This window comes from Lasiosphaeria miniovina (genome assembly GCF_030549165.1).
Source record: "Lasiosphaeria miniovina strain SMH2392-1A chromosome Unknown B0T26scaffold_3, whole genome shotgun sequence".
In the NCBI taxonomy this organism is placed as follows: Eukaryota; Fungi; Ascomycota; class Sordariomycetes; order Sordariales; family Lasiosphaeriaceae; genus Lasiosphaeria; species Lasiosphaeria miniovina.
In genome coordinates, this window is record NW_026848222.1 from 3,028,619 (window position 1) to 3,042,536 (window position 13,918).

General features: G+C 53.4%; 5 protein-coding genes across 5 annotated transcripts; 3 read left to right on the forward strand and 2 right to left on the reverse strand.

Annotated features, from left to right (window-relative positions):
- Window positions 1-461: 461 nt before the first annotated feature.
- B0T26DRAFT_811272 (uncharacterized protein) lies at window positions 462-2,208 on the reverse strand (the record flags this gene model as incomplete). Its single annotated transcript, XM_060447285.1, has 6 exons — window positions 1,905-2,208; window positions 1,702-1,851; window positions 1,095-1,588; window positions 968-983; window positions 750-934; window positions 462-698 (listed from the first exon to the last, which is right to left on the reverse strand). Exons 1-6 carry the CDS (start codon window positions 2,050-2,052, stop codon window positions 462-464), a joined length of 1,230 nt encoding a protein of 409 aa, XP_060298429.1. The 5' UTR covers window positions 2,053-2,208.
- A 73-nt stretch (window positions 2,209-2,281) lies between these two features.
- B0T26DRAFT_801251 (pinin/SDK/memA/ protein conserved region-domain-containing protein) lies at window positions 2,282-4,115 on the forward strand. Its single transcript, XM_060447019.1, has 3 exons — window positions 2,282-3,167; window positions 3,242-3,310; window positions 3,371-4,115. The coding sequence occupies exons 1-3, from the start codon at window positions 2,601-2,603 to the stop codon at window positions 3,683-3,685; spliced, it is 951 nt and encodes a 316-aa protein (XP_060298430.1). The 5' UTR covers window positions 2,282-2,600; the 3' UTR covers window positions 3,686-4,115.
- Window positions 4,116-4,297: 182 nt separating this feature from the next.
- On the reverse strand, window positions 4,298-8,243 carry B0T26DRAFT_702948 (DNA polymerase gamma). The gene has a single exon (XM_060441651.1). It carries the CDS (start codon window positions 8,080-8,082, stop codon window positions 4,645-4,647), a length of 3,438 nt encoding a protein of 1,145 aa, XP_060298431.1. The 5' UTR covers window positions 8,083-8,243; the 3' UTR covers window positions 4,298-4,644.
- Window positions 8,244-8,415: 172 nt separating this feature from the next.
- On the forward strand, window positions 8,416-9,302 carry B0T26DRAFT_702949 (uncharacterized protein). The gene has a single exon (XM_060441652.1). The coding sequence runs from the start codon at window positions 8,885-8,887 to the stop codon at window positions 9,167-9,169; it is 285 nt and encodes a 94-aa protein (XP_060298432.1). The 5' UTR covers window positions 8,416-8,884; the 3' UTR covers window positions 9,170-9,302.
- A 4,033-nt stretch (window positions 9,303-13,335) lies between these two features.
- B0T26DRAFT_643878 (uncharacterized protein) lies at window positions 13,336-13,630 on the forward strand (the record flags this gene model as incomplete). Its single annotated transcript, XM_060437580.1, has 2 exons — window positions 13,336-13,372; window positions 13,431-13,630. The coding sequence occupies 2 exons, from the start codon at window positions 13,336-13,338 to the stop codon at window positions 13,628-13,630; spliced, it is 237 nt and encodes a 78-aa protein (XP_060298433.1).
- Window positions 13,631-13,918: the final 288 nt, after the last annotated feature.

Consider the following 13,918-nt stretch of genomic DNA (forward strand, 5'->3'; position numbering starts at 1 on the left):
GGATCTGCTTCATCGAAGAATAGAGCTCTGGTTCCAGCCGCTTCCACCTTTTTCCGGCTGGGAATACTTTCCTCCGTAGTCTATTGACCTACGGGATTAACGGCTAGTAGCATAAAGTGAAATGATAAAATCTTCCTCGTTAACGATCTCGCCGTTTTTTAGACTGAACTAGTAAGTGGTCATTCTGGTAATTCCAGCTGTCAAATGCGGTTGACTCAATATCTTTGCCCTGGGCGTTATAGTGGATATACGTCCAAAAGAGCACCCAGAAGAATGACTCAAGATCGTGTAGAAACGAATGTAACTCGTCCTGAAGAGCCCCGATAGCTATGAAAGCCCTTGTGCCGGTCTTTCCCTTCGCTCTGGAGGCACCTTCTTATTCCATTCGGACGGCGAGGTCAAGGTCAATTAAGAAGGAAGGTGGGGAAGGGTTATTTTCGTCCTCGTTGATCATGAGGTTGTTAATGGAGATATCTCTGTGGAGGAGTCCTCGTGATGTCCAGCCCCTTTCGAACATTGCATCGAATTTCGTCGTCTATACCGTTCACCTGGACCGTCTCATGATGATAATATCGGGCCACCTTGACCGCGCCTTTACCTGTCGCCTCCCGGAGCAAGTCGCCTTCCTCGTCTCGGTTTGGCCATTGCCACGAATCTTTAATAACTAACGGGTTTTGCGGATCCTCTTTACGATGGGCCTTCCAACAAGTCGTCGCTCAGCCAACTATATAGCGTATCCGCTGTATTACCCCGTCAATAACGAGGCGCTCCGTTAAGCCGTTCCGCTTGATTACAATGAACCGTTGACCGTTAGCTATTATAAATATCAGATCGAAGCCGAGCTCCTCTTCGTTCATCCACAAGAATCCGAGTATCGTAGAGACGAACTGCTGTCCTTCCTTATTGATATCGAATTTTTCAGACGCAATCCCCCCTAGCCGGTCAAACGTATATATTCATATAGGACCCATAGAGGGTGAAGCCTAAGACGAAACGACAAGTATCTTGAGCGGAGAGCACCTCTCTCGTATACGTAGCGATAGAGATCATTGTAATCGATGGTATATCGGCAGAAGGGTTACTCTTCAGTTCACCTGGTACGAGGACATGCGACTAGTGATATCTGAAATCTTTTCCTGCTGTGGGTCGTACGTGAAGTCATCCTTCACGAATCTGATATGCATACTGCGCTTTCTTCTGGGGCTTAGGAGGGGCGTATTCGGTTGCGCCAACAACTTTCGTCGAGGTGTCGAGGTGGAATTGTAGTCTCCTGTGAATGCCTCTAGCTTTGGGATTTGGTCGCCAAACCAGGCCAGTACGTGCTCCTCTTTCGCACCTACCGGCCATTCGCTCCACCTTTCGCTACCAAAGAGCGGATTACTACCGTCCACGCACTTCTTGAAAACGGTCTTGGACGCTGTTTCAAGACTTGTTACGCCTCCAAAGTATGCTTCGCGGAGATGGCGAATATCGACATAGACAAGACCAAGCTCCGACTTCAGGACCGGGTCAATATTATTATGGTACTCGGAGGAGTTCACTAACCTGCCCGTAGTGCGTAGCGAGGGCGTTTGTTGGAGGGAAGATGCTATAGGTCGGGGGGGGGCGGGGTGGGTTCTATAACGACGTCGTAGACGTTTTTCCAAATAACGGTATCATAAGAGTGGCTATCGAGAGCTAAAATAAGGAGAGGTTTGATACGGTCAAGGTCGAAGTCGTTAGAACTAATAGCGAGATTAAGTCTCAACATATTGTCTAAGAGGGGTTTACTACTGCTATTGGAGGGGAGTAGACGAGAGGCCTTGAGGCCTTGCAATACCGAAATAAGGTCAATAGCGAAATTCCGGAGGTCTATACGATAATTAGAGGGACCAATAAGAACAAAGCTACGCTGACTTTCTCACCTTCCTGGCCAAGCTGCTCCAACGCATCTAGGGTGTAGGAGATAGCGGCTCCTTCGCAAATCGAAGTGAACGAAGTACGGAAGGCATCGAGACCTTTCCCGATGGGGTTGTCATTAATGGTCTTCAACCGCGATTGTTGATCTGCCATTGCGGATGGGGTCTCGAGATAGAGAGTACAAGACCGCCGCCGCGTTGAATACTAGTGCAATTGCGAATAATATGAGAAGAAGGGGCAAAGGGTCAAGAATACAGGAAAGAGACGCCGGGGGGAGGGATTCTTATTTAGGACGTGAGTTGTGGGGTCAATGAAAACCAAATGAGGCGAGGCGGGGGAGAGCGCCATTCCCGGAGCGTGCAGACGTGGGCACGCAGCTCAACCTTGCACCTCTGTTACGTATCGTCATTGGTGGAAGGCACTAGCTGCATTTCCCTAGTCCCCAAGTGCCCAAGTTTCAACGCCCGCAGCGACTTTGGCTGCGATTCTACACTGCTGAACCCACTCAGACACACCTGCCTGCACTTGCTTCGACTCCCTAAGAACAGCCTTGATAATTTGTCACGGCCGACGGACTACACCCATTCGAGATCTTACCCGGCTTACTTGAAACGAGCAGCAGCGACGGCGCAACCTTGACGGATATTTCTGCATCTCAGTATTGTGGCAGCTCGTGCGACACTCTGCGGGGCAACGACTAGATGCTCGATCAGGTCGAGACTGCTTCGCAGAAACGAAAAGCCTCGCTAGCTCCGCCTACTGACGATGAGGCGCTGAAACGTGTTAAGGTTGAGGCAAGCGACGGCGGGGCGCTTCCCCGCGATGCCAGCCACAGCCACGACAGCAATGGGGTCGACCAGGCCTCTGGCAGAACCATTTCGCCGGCTGGGGTGCCATCGAAGCAGCAAGAGCCACTAGAAGCAGCGCGCGGCGAGAGACCGGGCGACATGGGAGAGCCAGCTTTGCGGTCCAAACCAATGACGCAGAGGCCTCTTGTGCCGCCAGCAGCGGCAGCAGCAGCAGCAGCGGCCCGCCGTAACATTAGCCAGGAGGAAAAGAAACGGGGGCAGCGCTTGTTCGGGGGCTTGCTCAACACGCTAAGTCAGACTACATCCAGCTCACAGCACAAGAAGAGGCTGGAGATGGACCGGCGTCAGCACGAGAAGGTACAGCAGAAGAGAGCCGAGGATGACAGGCGCAGAGCCGAGAAGTTAGCAAGGCTCAACCGAGTCCGCAAGATTGCCCAAGTCGAGTTTGATGAGCAAATGGTATGTGTTGGCGTCACTGCCCCCCCTCCCCCAGTTGCGAAGCCGAGAAGCTGTTTAACTAACCCCTGTGCAAGATGCGAACCCGGCACTCGAGCATGATGACAGCGGCGCGGAGTCTCCGGACTAGGACCGAGCCGAGACTAGTAAGTCGTAACGCCAGATTTCCATACCTTACATTTTCGCATGCTAACAACTCCCCCCAGCACTACCGGCCGTGGCAGCTCACCGCAGACGATGAACTCACTATCGAAAAGCAAATACGTGCAGCTGAAGAGACGGTAGAGCGGGAGAAGCAAGAGTTCAGGCGCAGCAAAGAGCGGAGACTCGACGAGTTGGGAGTTCCTCGCCCGCCCCCGTCTCAACAGCCAGAAACCTCGGTCGGTGAGCCCACACCTTTGCAAGATACTAACCGCCACGCTCTGGCTCTACCATCCAGGGTTCACGCTGGCGATAAGGATGCCGATGACACCGGCGATGATTTGATGGACCAGGACAAGGAGGATACCGTTCTCTACTGACAAGAAAAGCCTCTCAAGACCTCCTGCCGCGGGGCTTAACTGCAACTTTTTCATATTGTATGATGAGTAAAGATTACCTATGCTGTAGGGTTTGTAGTGTTGTGTTTTTGGGCGGGGTCCGTTTTCCTCTGCGGCGCTTTGGCTCGTGTAGATCTTCCCACTGACCCTGTATGTGTAAGATTCGAGGAGAGGTGGTTTGCTGTATTGTTTGGGAGGTAACTCGGGCGGAAAGGGGGGCAAGGGGTGGGTGGAATGCTTCTCTCAGACGATTATCGTATCACGACGCACGTAAATAAACTTTACGCACATTTGCGTATGGTAGCACGGCGCTCTAGCGGATTGTTTTCTCTTTTTTTTGGGGGGGGGGCGGGTTTCAGATTATCGTAGCTTAGCTAATTAATTACCTACTAGTAACGATCTAGCTGCTCAGCAACTCCGTCCTAGGTACTCATGCTCAACTTCGTCACCTAAGAAGTTCGACTGATTTTCCCCCTTTCCATCGAGCCATAGTACAGCTCTGGTGCATATCAATAGAACATGGACAGGAACCGTGACTACTGGTACTTATGATAGGAGCATTAACGCGAGGACTTGGTTGACCATCCGGGAATTAAGCCAGGGGCGACTCGCGGTAGAATGAGAAGGCGGATGTGACGAGGGATTGAGATCCTAATCCTTAGCTATTGGTTATAGATATTTATACACCGTATCATGATTACCCTAACCAAATAGGCGATACTAGCTCACACCCCCCTTGAACACCTAGCACACGAGGTAACCTCTTCCGATCCTGCTGCACTAGCAGGTCGCCCCCCTTAATATATATATACAAATGCTTTACCAATAACCAGAAAGACGAGCCGACTCCCCTTGCAATGATGACAGCTTATATACAAGACAAAAGAAAATGTCAACCCGACGGATAATGTAATTTACATTGCGGCCTTGGCTGACCCCACTCACAGCCTCGAGGGCTTGCCTGTAGTCCTGGAACCTTGTCTGATCCTCTCCCAGTCCCACTTGCGGTCAAACGACGTGCTGCTGTGGTAGCGGTTTACTCCGAGGGCTTCCGTCACCGACATGGGTTCCCGCTGGGGGGCGGACACGAGCCGGGCATTGGACTGATATGGTAACACGTTTTTTGTGGTAGTCGTGGGTGGAGCCGGTTTCTTGATCTCTTTAAGGATCTCCCTAAACTCGGCATCGACGTTGGTAATTTGGGCGCGGATGAAGCGCAGCTGCGCGGCGGAGTCGATACCCTCAGCCTCGACGAGCTCCTGCATGACGGGTTTGCGCGGCGTGTAGGAGATGCCGTCCAGATTGGGGGCGTAGCGCGGGTCCGGGACGATGGCCGGGTCGAGGCGGGCGCGGTCGCCTTTTGCCAGCAGACCGGTGATGTCGATACTCTCTCCCGGGGCGATGGCGATGGGGTTGCTAGGGGTGACGCAGTCCATGTCGACCTCCTTGCGCAGGACGTGATCGATGTCGATGGCGGAGAAAAATGCGCAGCTCTGGGGCAGGTCGTGGATGCCGACCTGCTGGGCGAACATGGCGCGGGTCCAGATGTTGGCGATTTGCAGGGCCATTGCGGCGCGATACTTGTCGTGGTCCTCGACGAGATAGCGTATCTCGTCATGCACAGTGATGGCTAGGCGGGCGGCGAGGTTGTAGCGTCGCGTTAGATAATCCATAGCGACAATCAAGAGGTGAAGATAGTCGACGCCGCTAGACTGGATGGCCCAGTTGATGCGCGACGTAAGGTAGCCGCCCTTGCTCATGAAGCGGCTCATCAGAGCCTCGGTGATCCCGGCGCCGAGGACCGGGGTGCGGGGCCGCTCTTGCTCAGCAAACTCTTCAAGCTTGTTGAAGACGAAGGACTCGGTGCCGCCGCGCCAGAAGGGTCGCTTATATAGCGCCTTCCTGTTGGTCTTTGCGCCTTTGGTAGTGGCGTACAGCTTGGCGGCGATCGCCAACGTCTCCTTTTCGCTCAGGCTAGGGTTGAATTGGCGGAGGAGCTGGGCGGCGAACTTGAGGCCGGCACCGTAGATGCGGCCGTAGTTGAATATCTTGGCATCGTTGCGAGTGATACCGAGAATAGCGGCGGTACGGCTATGTAGATCGGTGCCGGCCGCCTTGGTGCCTTCGAGTGTCATGAAGCCAATGGCGTTGCCACCGTGGAGCTTGAAGGTGGCGTCGCCTACGACAGACGCAATCCACAGCTCCTCCGAGTCAACATCAGCGCCGACGAAGACATGGCCGGGCGGGGCGCGAACCATGGCCTTGAGCTCGGAGCCGACGCGGTTCCTTTTTGCGTTGGATGCTGTCAGCCACGTGTTCTCGACAGCGCGGCGGGTGACGGTGCCCATCGGGATAACTTGGGGGAGGATAAATCCTTCGTTAGAAGCGGCCCCGCTGTCCCTGCCGGGAAGGCTGTCCTCGTAGACAACTAGCTGGGACCTAATTCTGTCGCGCGCACTGATCCAGTACGAGCACGACGCGTTCATCTCGAGCGCCTCCTTTGCATACGAGAATTCGGACGAAAGAGTTCCATTCTCAAAATAAGCGAGGTATCCCTTGGCCATGGGATTGCCGCACCGGGCCGTGGGGCCGTCCTTGTGCGGGAGCTTGAAGTAGACATGCGAGCGGTCCTCCTTCAGCGCCGTGACGGTCTCGTCACTGACGTCACACGGCACCATCTGCCGCGCCGTGTAGGTGGCCAGTTCGGCGCGCGGGACCCTAAAAGTCCAGCCGTACTTGTCGGACCAGAACAGGGGGTAACCGTCCCACGATAGACGGAGAAGAAGCGGGGCTATCCTAGTGCGGACTGTGAGATTAATAGGCGAGTCGGCCTTGGTAAACAGGTCCTTGAACCACTTGGGCATGCCGGGCATCTTCTGCCTGGCTGCGGGCCGCGGCGGGTCGTTCTTCTTTTTTCCCTTGACCATCTTGACCTCTTGTCCGGACCAGTCAAGCTGCTGCATCCAGGGGTCGCTGGCCCACTTGTCGGGATCACCCTTAATTTCCAGAGCTTTTTCGGTCAGTAAGATCAAGCGTTCCTGGACAGCCGCCGAGAGGCGCTGATATGTTGCCTCGGAGTTCGCTATGTACGAGTCCCAGGACTTGTTGACGGGGAGGATAACGGATGAAAGGTGGCGGAGTGCAGCAAAGCTAACAGGGTGCGGGCAGGTCTGGAGGAAGTTAGGAAAGACTATCTGGTAAACTCGGTGAGTGATGGCGACATCTGCAGCGCAGTAAGTCAGGAGGTCGTCAAGCTTGGCCAGTATGCCTTCGCGGTCTAGCTCGCCGAACGAGTTCCGAATCTCCTTGTCGATGGAGACGTCGAGGTGGAACTTTGCGACATCCCGGAGAGAGTTGATGGAGCTCCGCTCAACCCAGAGCTCCTCCTCGTCATGGGCAAACGAGTTGTTGTTGAGTAGCTCGGCCAACTCAATGTCGTTGGTCTGCTGGGAGATTTTGTCACGCAGCTCTCTATTCTTCTTGTGCTTCATCCACGTTGGCCGCTGGCGAGAGCACATACCGTTCACAGCGACATGCAGTGACATGGTGTCGAGGAACGAGTTTCTAGTCTGCTTCAGGTCGTACTCCTCGAGTATCCTGGCGCGGTCGTAGCCCACATTGTGTCCCACGATAACCCTCTCCACCGAGGGGTCGCCGAGGGATATCAGCTGTCTGTCGTTGTCCGTCTCGCCGAGCAGCCACGGCGACAACCACGCATACCAAGCGTCAGGGGTGGCAGCGCAGGCCATGACGGCAAAGGGGCTGTGTTTCCACATGACTTCGGTGTCGAAAGCGAGCATGTTCCCCTGGGGGGCCACGCCCTCCTCGGTACGCCCATCCGGATAGTACTTGGTCCAACCACTCGTGCGCTTCCATGCTCGCGGCTTGGGTGGGAGGGTGGCGCGCGCAAACTGCTTCGCGTGCGAGAGAAAGGGCTCGGCGGCGTCGACGCCAAGCTTGCAGAAATGCTCATCTAGCGTTTCTCCTGCTAGGGGCGGCAGGTCAAAGGCAACGGGGGCCGAGTTGTCGGTATTCTTGCCAAGCAGATCGTGCCGGCGGAGGTGGTCGCGAGCATGCTCAACAAGCTCTGGGGACGGCGGCGAAGTGTTGCCACGGGGGAAGAGCTGGTCGTAGACGTGGGAGCTCAGTTGCTGCACACCGATTTCGTTGAAGCGGGCGGCGCAGGGAACGGCAAGATTTGTGTCGGCAGCAGCAGTGGCGGCGGGGGCGACGGCGACGTCAGACTCCCACCGGCGCTGGTGGAATGCGGCCAAGGACGGCAAGGAGCGGGGGGCGGCGCACTGCTTCGCGAAGTGGATGAATCGAGGCGTCGCGACCAGCCCATGTCTCCCCGCAAGGCCGCGCACGGGGGCTAGCATTCTTCTGAGCTCGCAAACGCGTGTTTAAGTCATGTTCGATGTCGCTGAGGCAACCAGCAGTGTGCTGACGGGAGGCGGACGGTCGGTTGGTTTGTGGCAAGCGACTCTTGTCTGATGATGGACATTGGAATTGCTTTGCTTTGGCAATGAATGAATGCTATGTCGCCCAGAAATTTTGCTGCCAAGAAGTGGGCCAATAGGCCAGGCCAGGCCAGGACCCTGGGTTCCTTGGGTCATTTGCCTTTGGCCCTTTGCAGCCTAGCGAGATTCCCCGCCAAATCCAGATCCTGCGTCTTCTCCACAATGGATCCGCTTCTGGTAATTCTTAAGTGACTTTAACGTTAATTAAACCCTCCTAACGAGTATGTTTGCCGTACTGGACCTGACTGAATTCAAGCTGCTTCAATTCCCAGATGTCGGACATCGCAGTTTCGCCCTATTCGTGGGCTACGGGGTATGTACTGTTCAACCGCATATCTGATAACCTTCGAATTGGCCAAACCGATGCTGGCACCATTTGCTCGAGGACTGCGGCATCAGATATGCTCAGCAGCTGGCGAGGTCGCGAGAATTGTGGTTGACGCTATTGTCAAAGTTATTTCTTGTACGGAGGTAGCTACGGTTTGGGCAACGTTTTTGACAGTCGACCAGACATGCTCAACATAAAAAATAAAACAAAATGGAAGGTTTAGGGTTACAAGTGGCCGGTTTTTAGGCTATATATATATGGACGTACCTCTGTCCAGGAGGCAGTTCTCCCTTCCCAAAACCATTCACTTCAAGTCTACCGCTCCATCACACCATGTCTCCAACAAACCCTGACATGAAGCAAGGGAGCTCGGGGTGGAATAAATTGCCTAGAGTAATCCAGCTTCTCATCCTAGAAGCCCTGATGCAAGACGGTTGTACACTGAGTCGCTTTGCAACGGTATCTCGAGAGTGGCAAACGGTGCTCGAGCGACACAACTTCGCCCGAATCAAACTGACACCATTGCGCACTGTTGACTTTGGTTCGATGATTCGTCGCAACCGGGTTCTGCCTGGAACTCGACGACTACGACTATACCTGTCACGGCACGGTACGTAGGCGCTGTGGGCAGGCCTACGGGTGCGTGACCATACTATAACCTACTACAGATTGCAGCTTGGCAGCTTGCAATTCTGGCATCCGTTTCGAAGGTGTGGTGCAGCGGTAGTAGGTGCTGAGCGCCGCCGTCACAATACCACCTACGCACCTACGTACCGTACAATACCAGACAACTGTCCTATCACCACGGCATTCCAGAATCTATTCTGGCTCTCAGCACGTGGGACTATGGGGGCGATTTGACACTCGATATTAGCACCTAGGTACTCGCCTAGTAACTCGGAACATTGATTTAAATATCTGACCTTTTTGCCCGATACGCCTTTAGATATGCGAGTGGGCCGTGGTATAGAGCAAACGATATCGGACAAGGTCTGGGATGATCCCAAACATGGTTGGGTTGCCAGTTTTCGACGCTCCGCTCCGCCTTCCGCAGCTATCGACAAAGTGTTCTGGGAGATTATGGACTTGGGACCGTTTGAAAGTGATCAGTTGGAGCTCCAATGGTGGGACCAGCTTTCATCAGTCCCGGCGGTGACTACTCTACTTCTCAGTCAATAGAACCGCCGCAGATGGAAGCCGGACGCACTTGCACATATGTTTGCTCGGTTTCTAAGACTCTAGGAAGTCCACTACGAGCCTGGAGGGAATGGTGCTCGTTTTAGGGGATTATAGATAGAAGTGAGTATTTCTACATATACATGCCCAAGTTGTTACTCGCTCTCGTTTGTATGGGTGCTCTATTGCTGATATCCGCACCCGTTTTCTAGATTATCGATGTCTTTTCGAGTCCGTCCAGCGTTGCAACAACAATCTCAAGAGACCCATGGCCTTCGAGAACTTCAATCAACAATGCCTAGTCACTATGAATCGATTCTAATCTGGGATTCTTGTGTCTGAATGAGATAGAATCCGCAAGCTGTCCCTAGCTGTTAGCCGGATGATCGCACTTGCCAGCCTCAAGCTTGAGTATCTCGCAACATCGTTCATCGTAGATGCCGGCCAATTCTTCAAGATCGAACCCTCTTGGGAGTGGCCAAACCTGGCCTGCTTGCGCTTACTTCACAATTACTAACACTCGGCGGGAATCCAATCGAGATTAGATCCATGCTTCAGGCAGCGGCGGCAGCGGCCAAAAAGATGCCGCAACTGAAAACAATGGAGATTTGGAACGGAAGAAAGAGGCTGGCGGCCCTCTCCAAGCACCAGGCGCTCCGCCCGACAAGGCAGGCTAGGATTACTTGGAGAGGCACATGGACATTGACCATGGAGCCATCTGTGATCCAGGCTTGGGAAGCCGTCGTGAAATAGTATGACTGTTGGAGACTTAGTTGGGTCTAGGAACAGCTGGAGGAAGCTCCTATCAAGTCTCACAGCGATGCAATTCTCTACCTAATGCTTTCAAGCCAGGTCATTCGGCCCATCTCGCTGTAGCAGGTTCGGATAGAACAGAAGGCTCTGGAGGGCGTGCGGACGATGTAACACTAAATGAACGAGACTTGGGAATCGACTGGGTAGGTACCTAGATATATCGGGGGCTCGATTCACAGTAGGTGCTACGGAACGAGATGAGAAAATACCAGGGCTCGTTGAACACTTTCTGGCCCGTGATCAAAGTTGAAAGTGGCTCGAAGGGTCTTTAATCGTATGTCCCCCATCTAGTAATACAGGAAAGAAGGCCTTTTATGCTTCCAAGAAAAGGACAAAGGAAGCCTGGTTCAACAGTCTGTTCAGTCGTACTCCGTAAGGGACTCAGCCGTAGCAAGGGAGAAAAAAGAGGGCATTCGGAAGTCCGGGAGCCCGGAAAAAAGGGATCAGGGCTGAAAGTCACAAATGAAGGGATATGCATTGTTTGGAGGGATATGCAGGTATGTGGTTTGACATTGTAGCTCAAAAGTGGCTTAAAAGTGGGCGACACACTTCTATGAGCAGCACGACAGCCTAGTACAAACTACCTAGGACAACGTGGCTTTGCAACGCTTGACTTACGAACGGTGGGGTCATGATATCAAAACCAAGGTGCCTATCTCTCAAGAAGTTTATGAATGGAAGATACCTACGTACGTTTTTGAGAAGGTCATATTCGCGGTACACCTTCTGGATGTCGAAGTTAACAGAGGGCCTAAGGTTTTGCGTAATTTTGGTGTTGTTCCTCTACATTTTGGCTATGGCTGATGTCTTTCAGTGTATTTTAGTCCAGCCTCTAACTGTTGACGCGGTACTTTCGTACTTGAGATAACAACCCGGGGTCGGGATTCGAGTGAATAAAATCGGCCCGGAAAACCCTTACAAAGGCATTCGTATGAGTGAGATAGGGCTCTAGGGTTCTTTATTAGGGGCTCGAATAGCTATTACCTCTATCAGAGCAAAACCATCAGGGCAAGCCGTGAGGCAGTCACGTCTTTCGTATCTTGAGAAGTCCCCCGCTAACAACAGCATTTAAGGATTGGACTGTAGCGGTCGGGCCCCACTATTGAGGTCGGATACAGTCGGTCTAGCGGGCGGCATAGTCGATTTACTAGACTCGTCCATTTTAGGATCAACGCTTTGGACCTTAATTGAATAGCCGCTCAGAAGATGCGCACCAGTTTTCTCCAATCTGTGACACGCAAAAGACATGCCCGAGAAGACTAGTCCCCAACGCTTCTGAGCGAACAGAGACTATTTACGGGCACATAGGGTCTCCGAAACACGCACCTGCTGTCTTTCGCTTGTTGTTGTCTGCCTTCTGCACATGGTCAACTTGTACTCTTTTTTTTTTTTTTTTAATTTTTTTTTTTTTCCCTCGACGCTCCGAGACGAGACTGCTTCGCTGCCCTGCCCTAGCTACCCAGCTTCCTAGCCTCTGAGCATGCTGATGCGGCTGTCTTGTCGCGCAGCGCGACGGAATCATGGCTGACGACCTATTCGACTTTGAGGACCTCTTCGAAGGTATTTAATCCCTTCTCACGCACAAACCCGCCCTTGACTTGAGATAATTGCCGGGGCCCTCTTTGTTGACACGTGGCGAAGACGACCATTCTTTCCACCTTCCCCTGCTAGCAGACCTCCCCAGGCCCTCGTTCAGTGCTTCACCCTTCTCGCTGCGAGACTCGCTGCGTGACTTTCCACCCTCGGATTTTGCCCGGTTTTGCGGTCGGCGTCAGGCCATCGACCCCCCGCCATTTGTAATTGCCTCTACTTCGCAGTACTCGTCTAGTTTTGGGAGACAGCTTCCCTCATGGCGTGAAGGTGCGAGCGCGGGCGCAGGCTCAGGCACAGGCACAGGCGCGGGCTCGGGCTCGGGCTCAGGTTCAGACACGGGCGCTACGACTTCCCAGGAGCCTCACCCCGCCAATAGGCGGGCACTTCCGACCCCGCGACATCGCCTTCCACGCCTCCATCTCCAACGCACGTCACAACCTAGACCTAATCCTACGCCACCTCAACCAAATCTCACGTCTCTCTTCCCACCTCCAACGCACCACCCGGCTGATAGAAACACAGGCCTTCGGCCAAATTCTCTGATGAACCTACTAAGCTCGCCCCGCCGCCGCGAGCCCAACAGTGACGATTTCCTCAACGAGCTTGTCAGCCGCGACTTCTCAACTCCGTCCATTCCATCTCGGAGCCCGCGGCGAGCTGCCCAACCTGACAACAGCCCAGCCGCTTCCAACCTGCCGCTACTTTCGAGAAACACATCTACACTGTTGCCCAGCCTGGCCCATTCGCTTTCCCAGCAGCGAGTCAAGAGGGAAACACCGCCGTCCGACGGCGAAGAGCCCCCCCTTTCGCTTTCGCCGGCAGACTCTCTTTTCATGTTCCCCGGCATGTCGTCGACCCGAACGCGCAGCAAAATAGGTGCAAGGAGCGAAGGGGTCGCTTTGGCATCTTCAAGTCGACGCCCTACTTCTCCTTCTAACCAGCTGGAGTCGAGGGGGCAGCGATTACCGCCTATATTGAACACAACGTCATCTCCACAAGAGCCGACGAGGAAAAGGAAGCGGGACGACCCCGCAGAGCCCGAAATTTCCAAAATCAAGAGAAATGCTGACGATGATAATTTCGGGCTCGACGACGACATTAAAATTGTTGACTTGGTCGACGCGGTCAAAGTCCCTGCTTCCGTCATGGGCAAAAAGCCAAAGAACGAGGTTAAGCTAGGCGCGTTTCAATGCGCCATTTGCATGGATGAAGTAAAAGACTTGACGGTAACTCACTGCGGTAAGAATTATGCCGTGCATGCGAAAGCAAAACAAGTGTTGATTAATTTGTTTACTAGGCCATCTATTCTGTTCCGAGTGCCTCCACTCGTCCCTCAACATCGATGTGTCGAAAAAGATCTGCCCAATATGTCGACAGAAGATTGACTCACGGCCGCCTAACGACGGAAAATTCACCCAAAGGGCAAAGGGTTATTACGCCCTTGAACTTAAACTGATCACAAGAAAGAGTTTAGGCAAGCGCAATGCTCGCATATGAGCCGCAAGCTACTCTAGTATTGCACTTTTTATATCACGGGCGGGCTGTAGAAGGACGTCCAACATGAAGCCTGGCTGTGAAATTAACACTCGGGTTCTTCCCAATGACAGAGGCGTTCGTTGGCTTCATATCATTATGCACTAAACCCGGGCATGCCAGCGTAAGGCGCACGGGTACGTTAGGGAGAAGAAGATGGAGAGGAATGTAGGCTGCAAACCTTGTTCATGCACATATGTACGTGTACACATTTCCCTATTTCCCAAGGCAACACATACGGACGGGGACGGC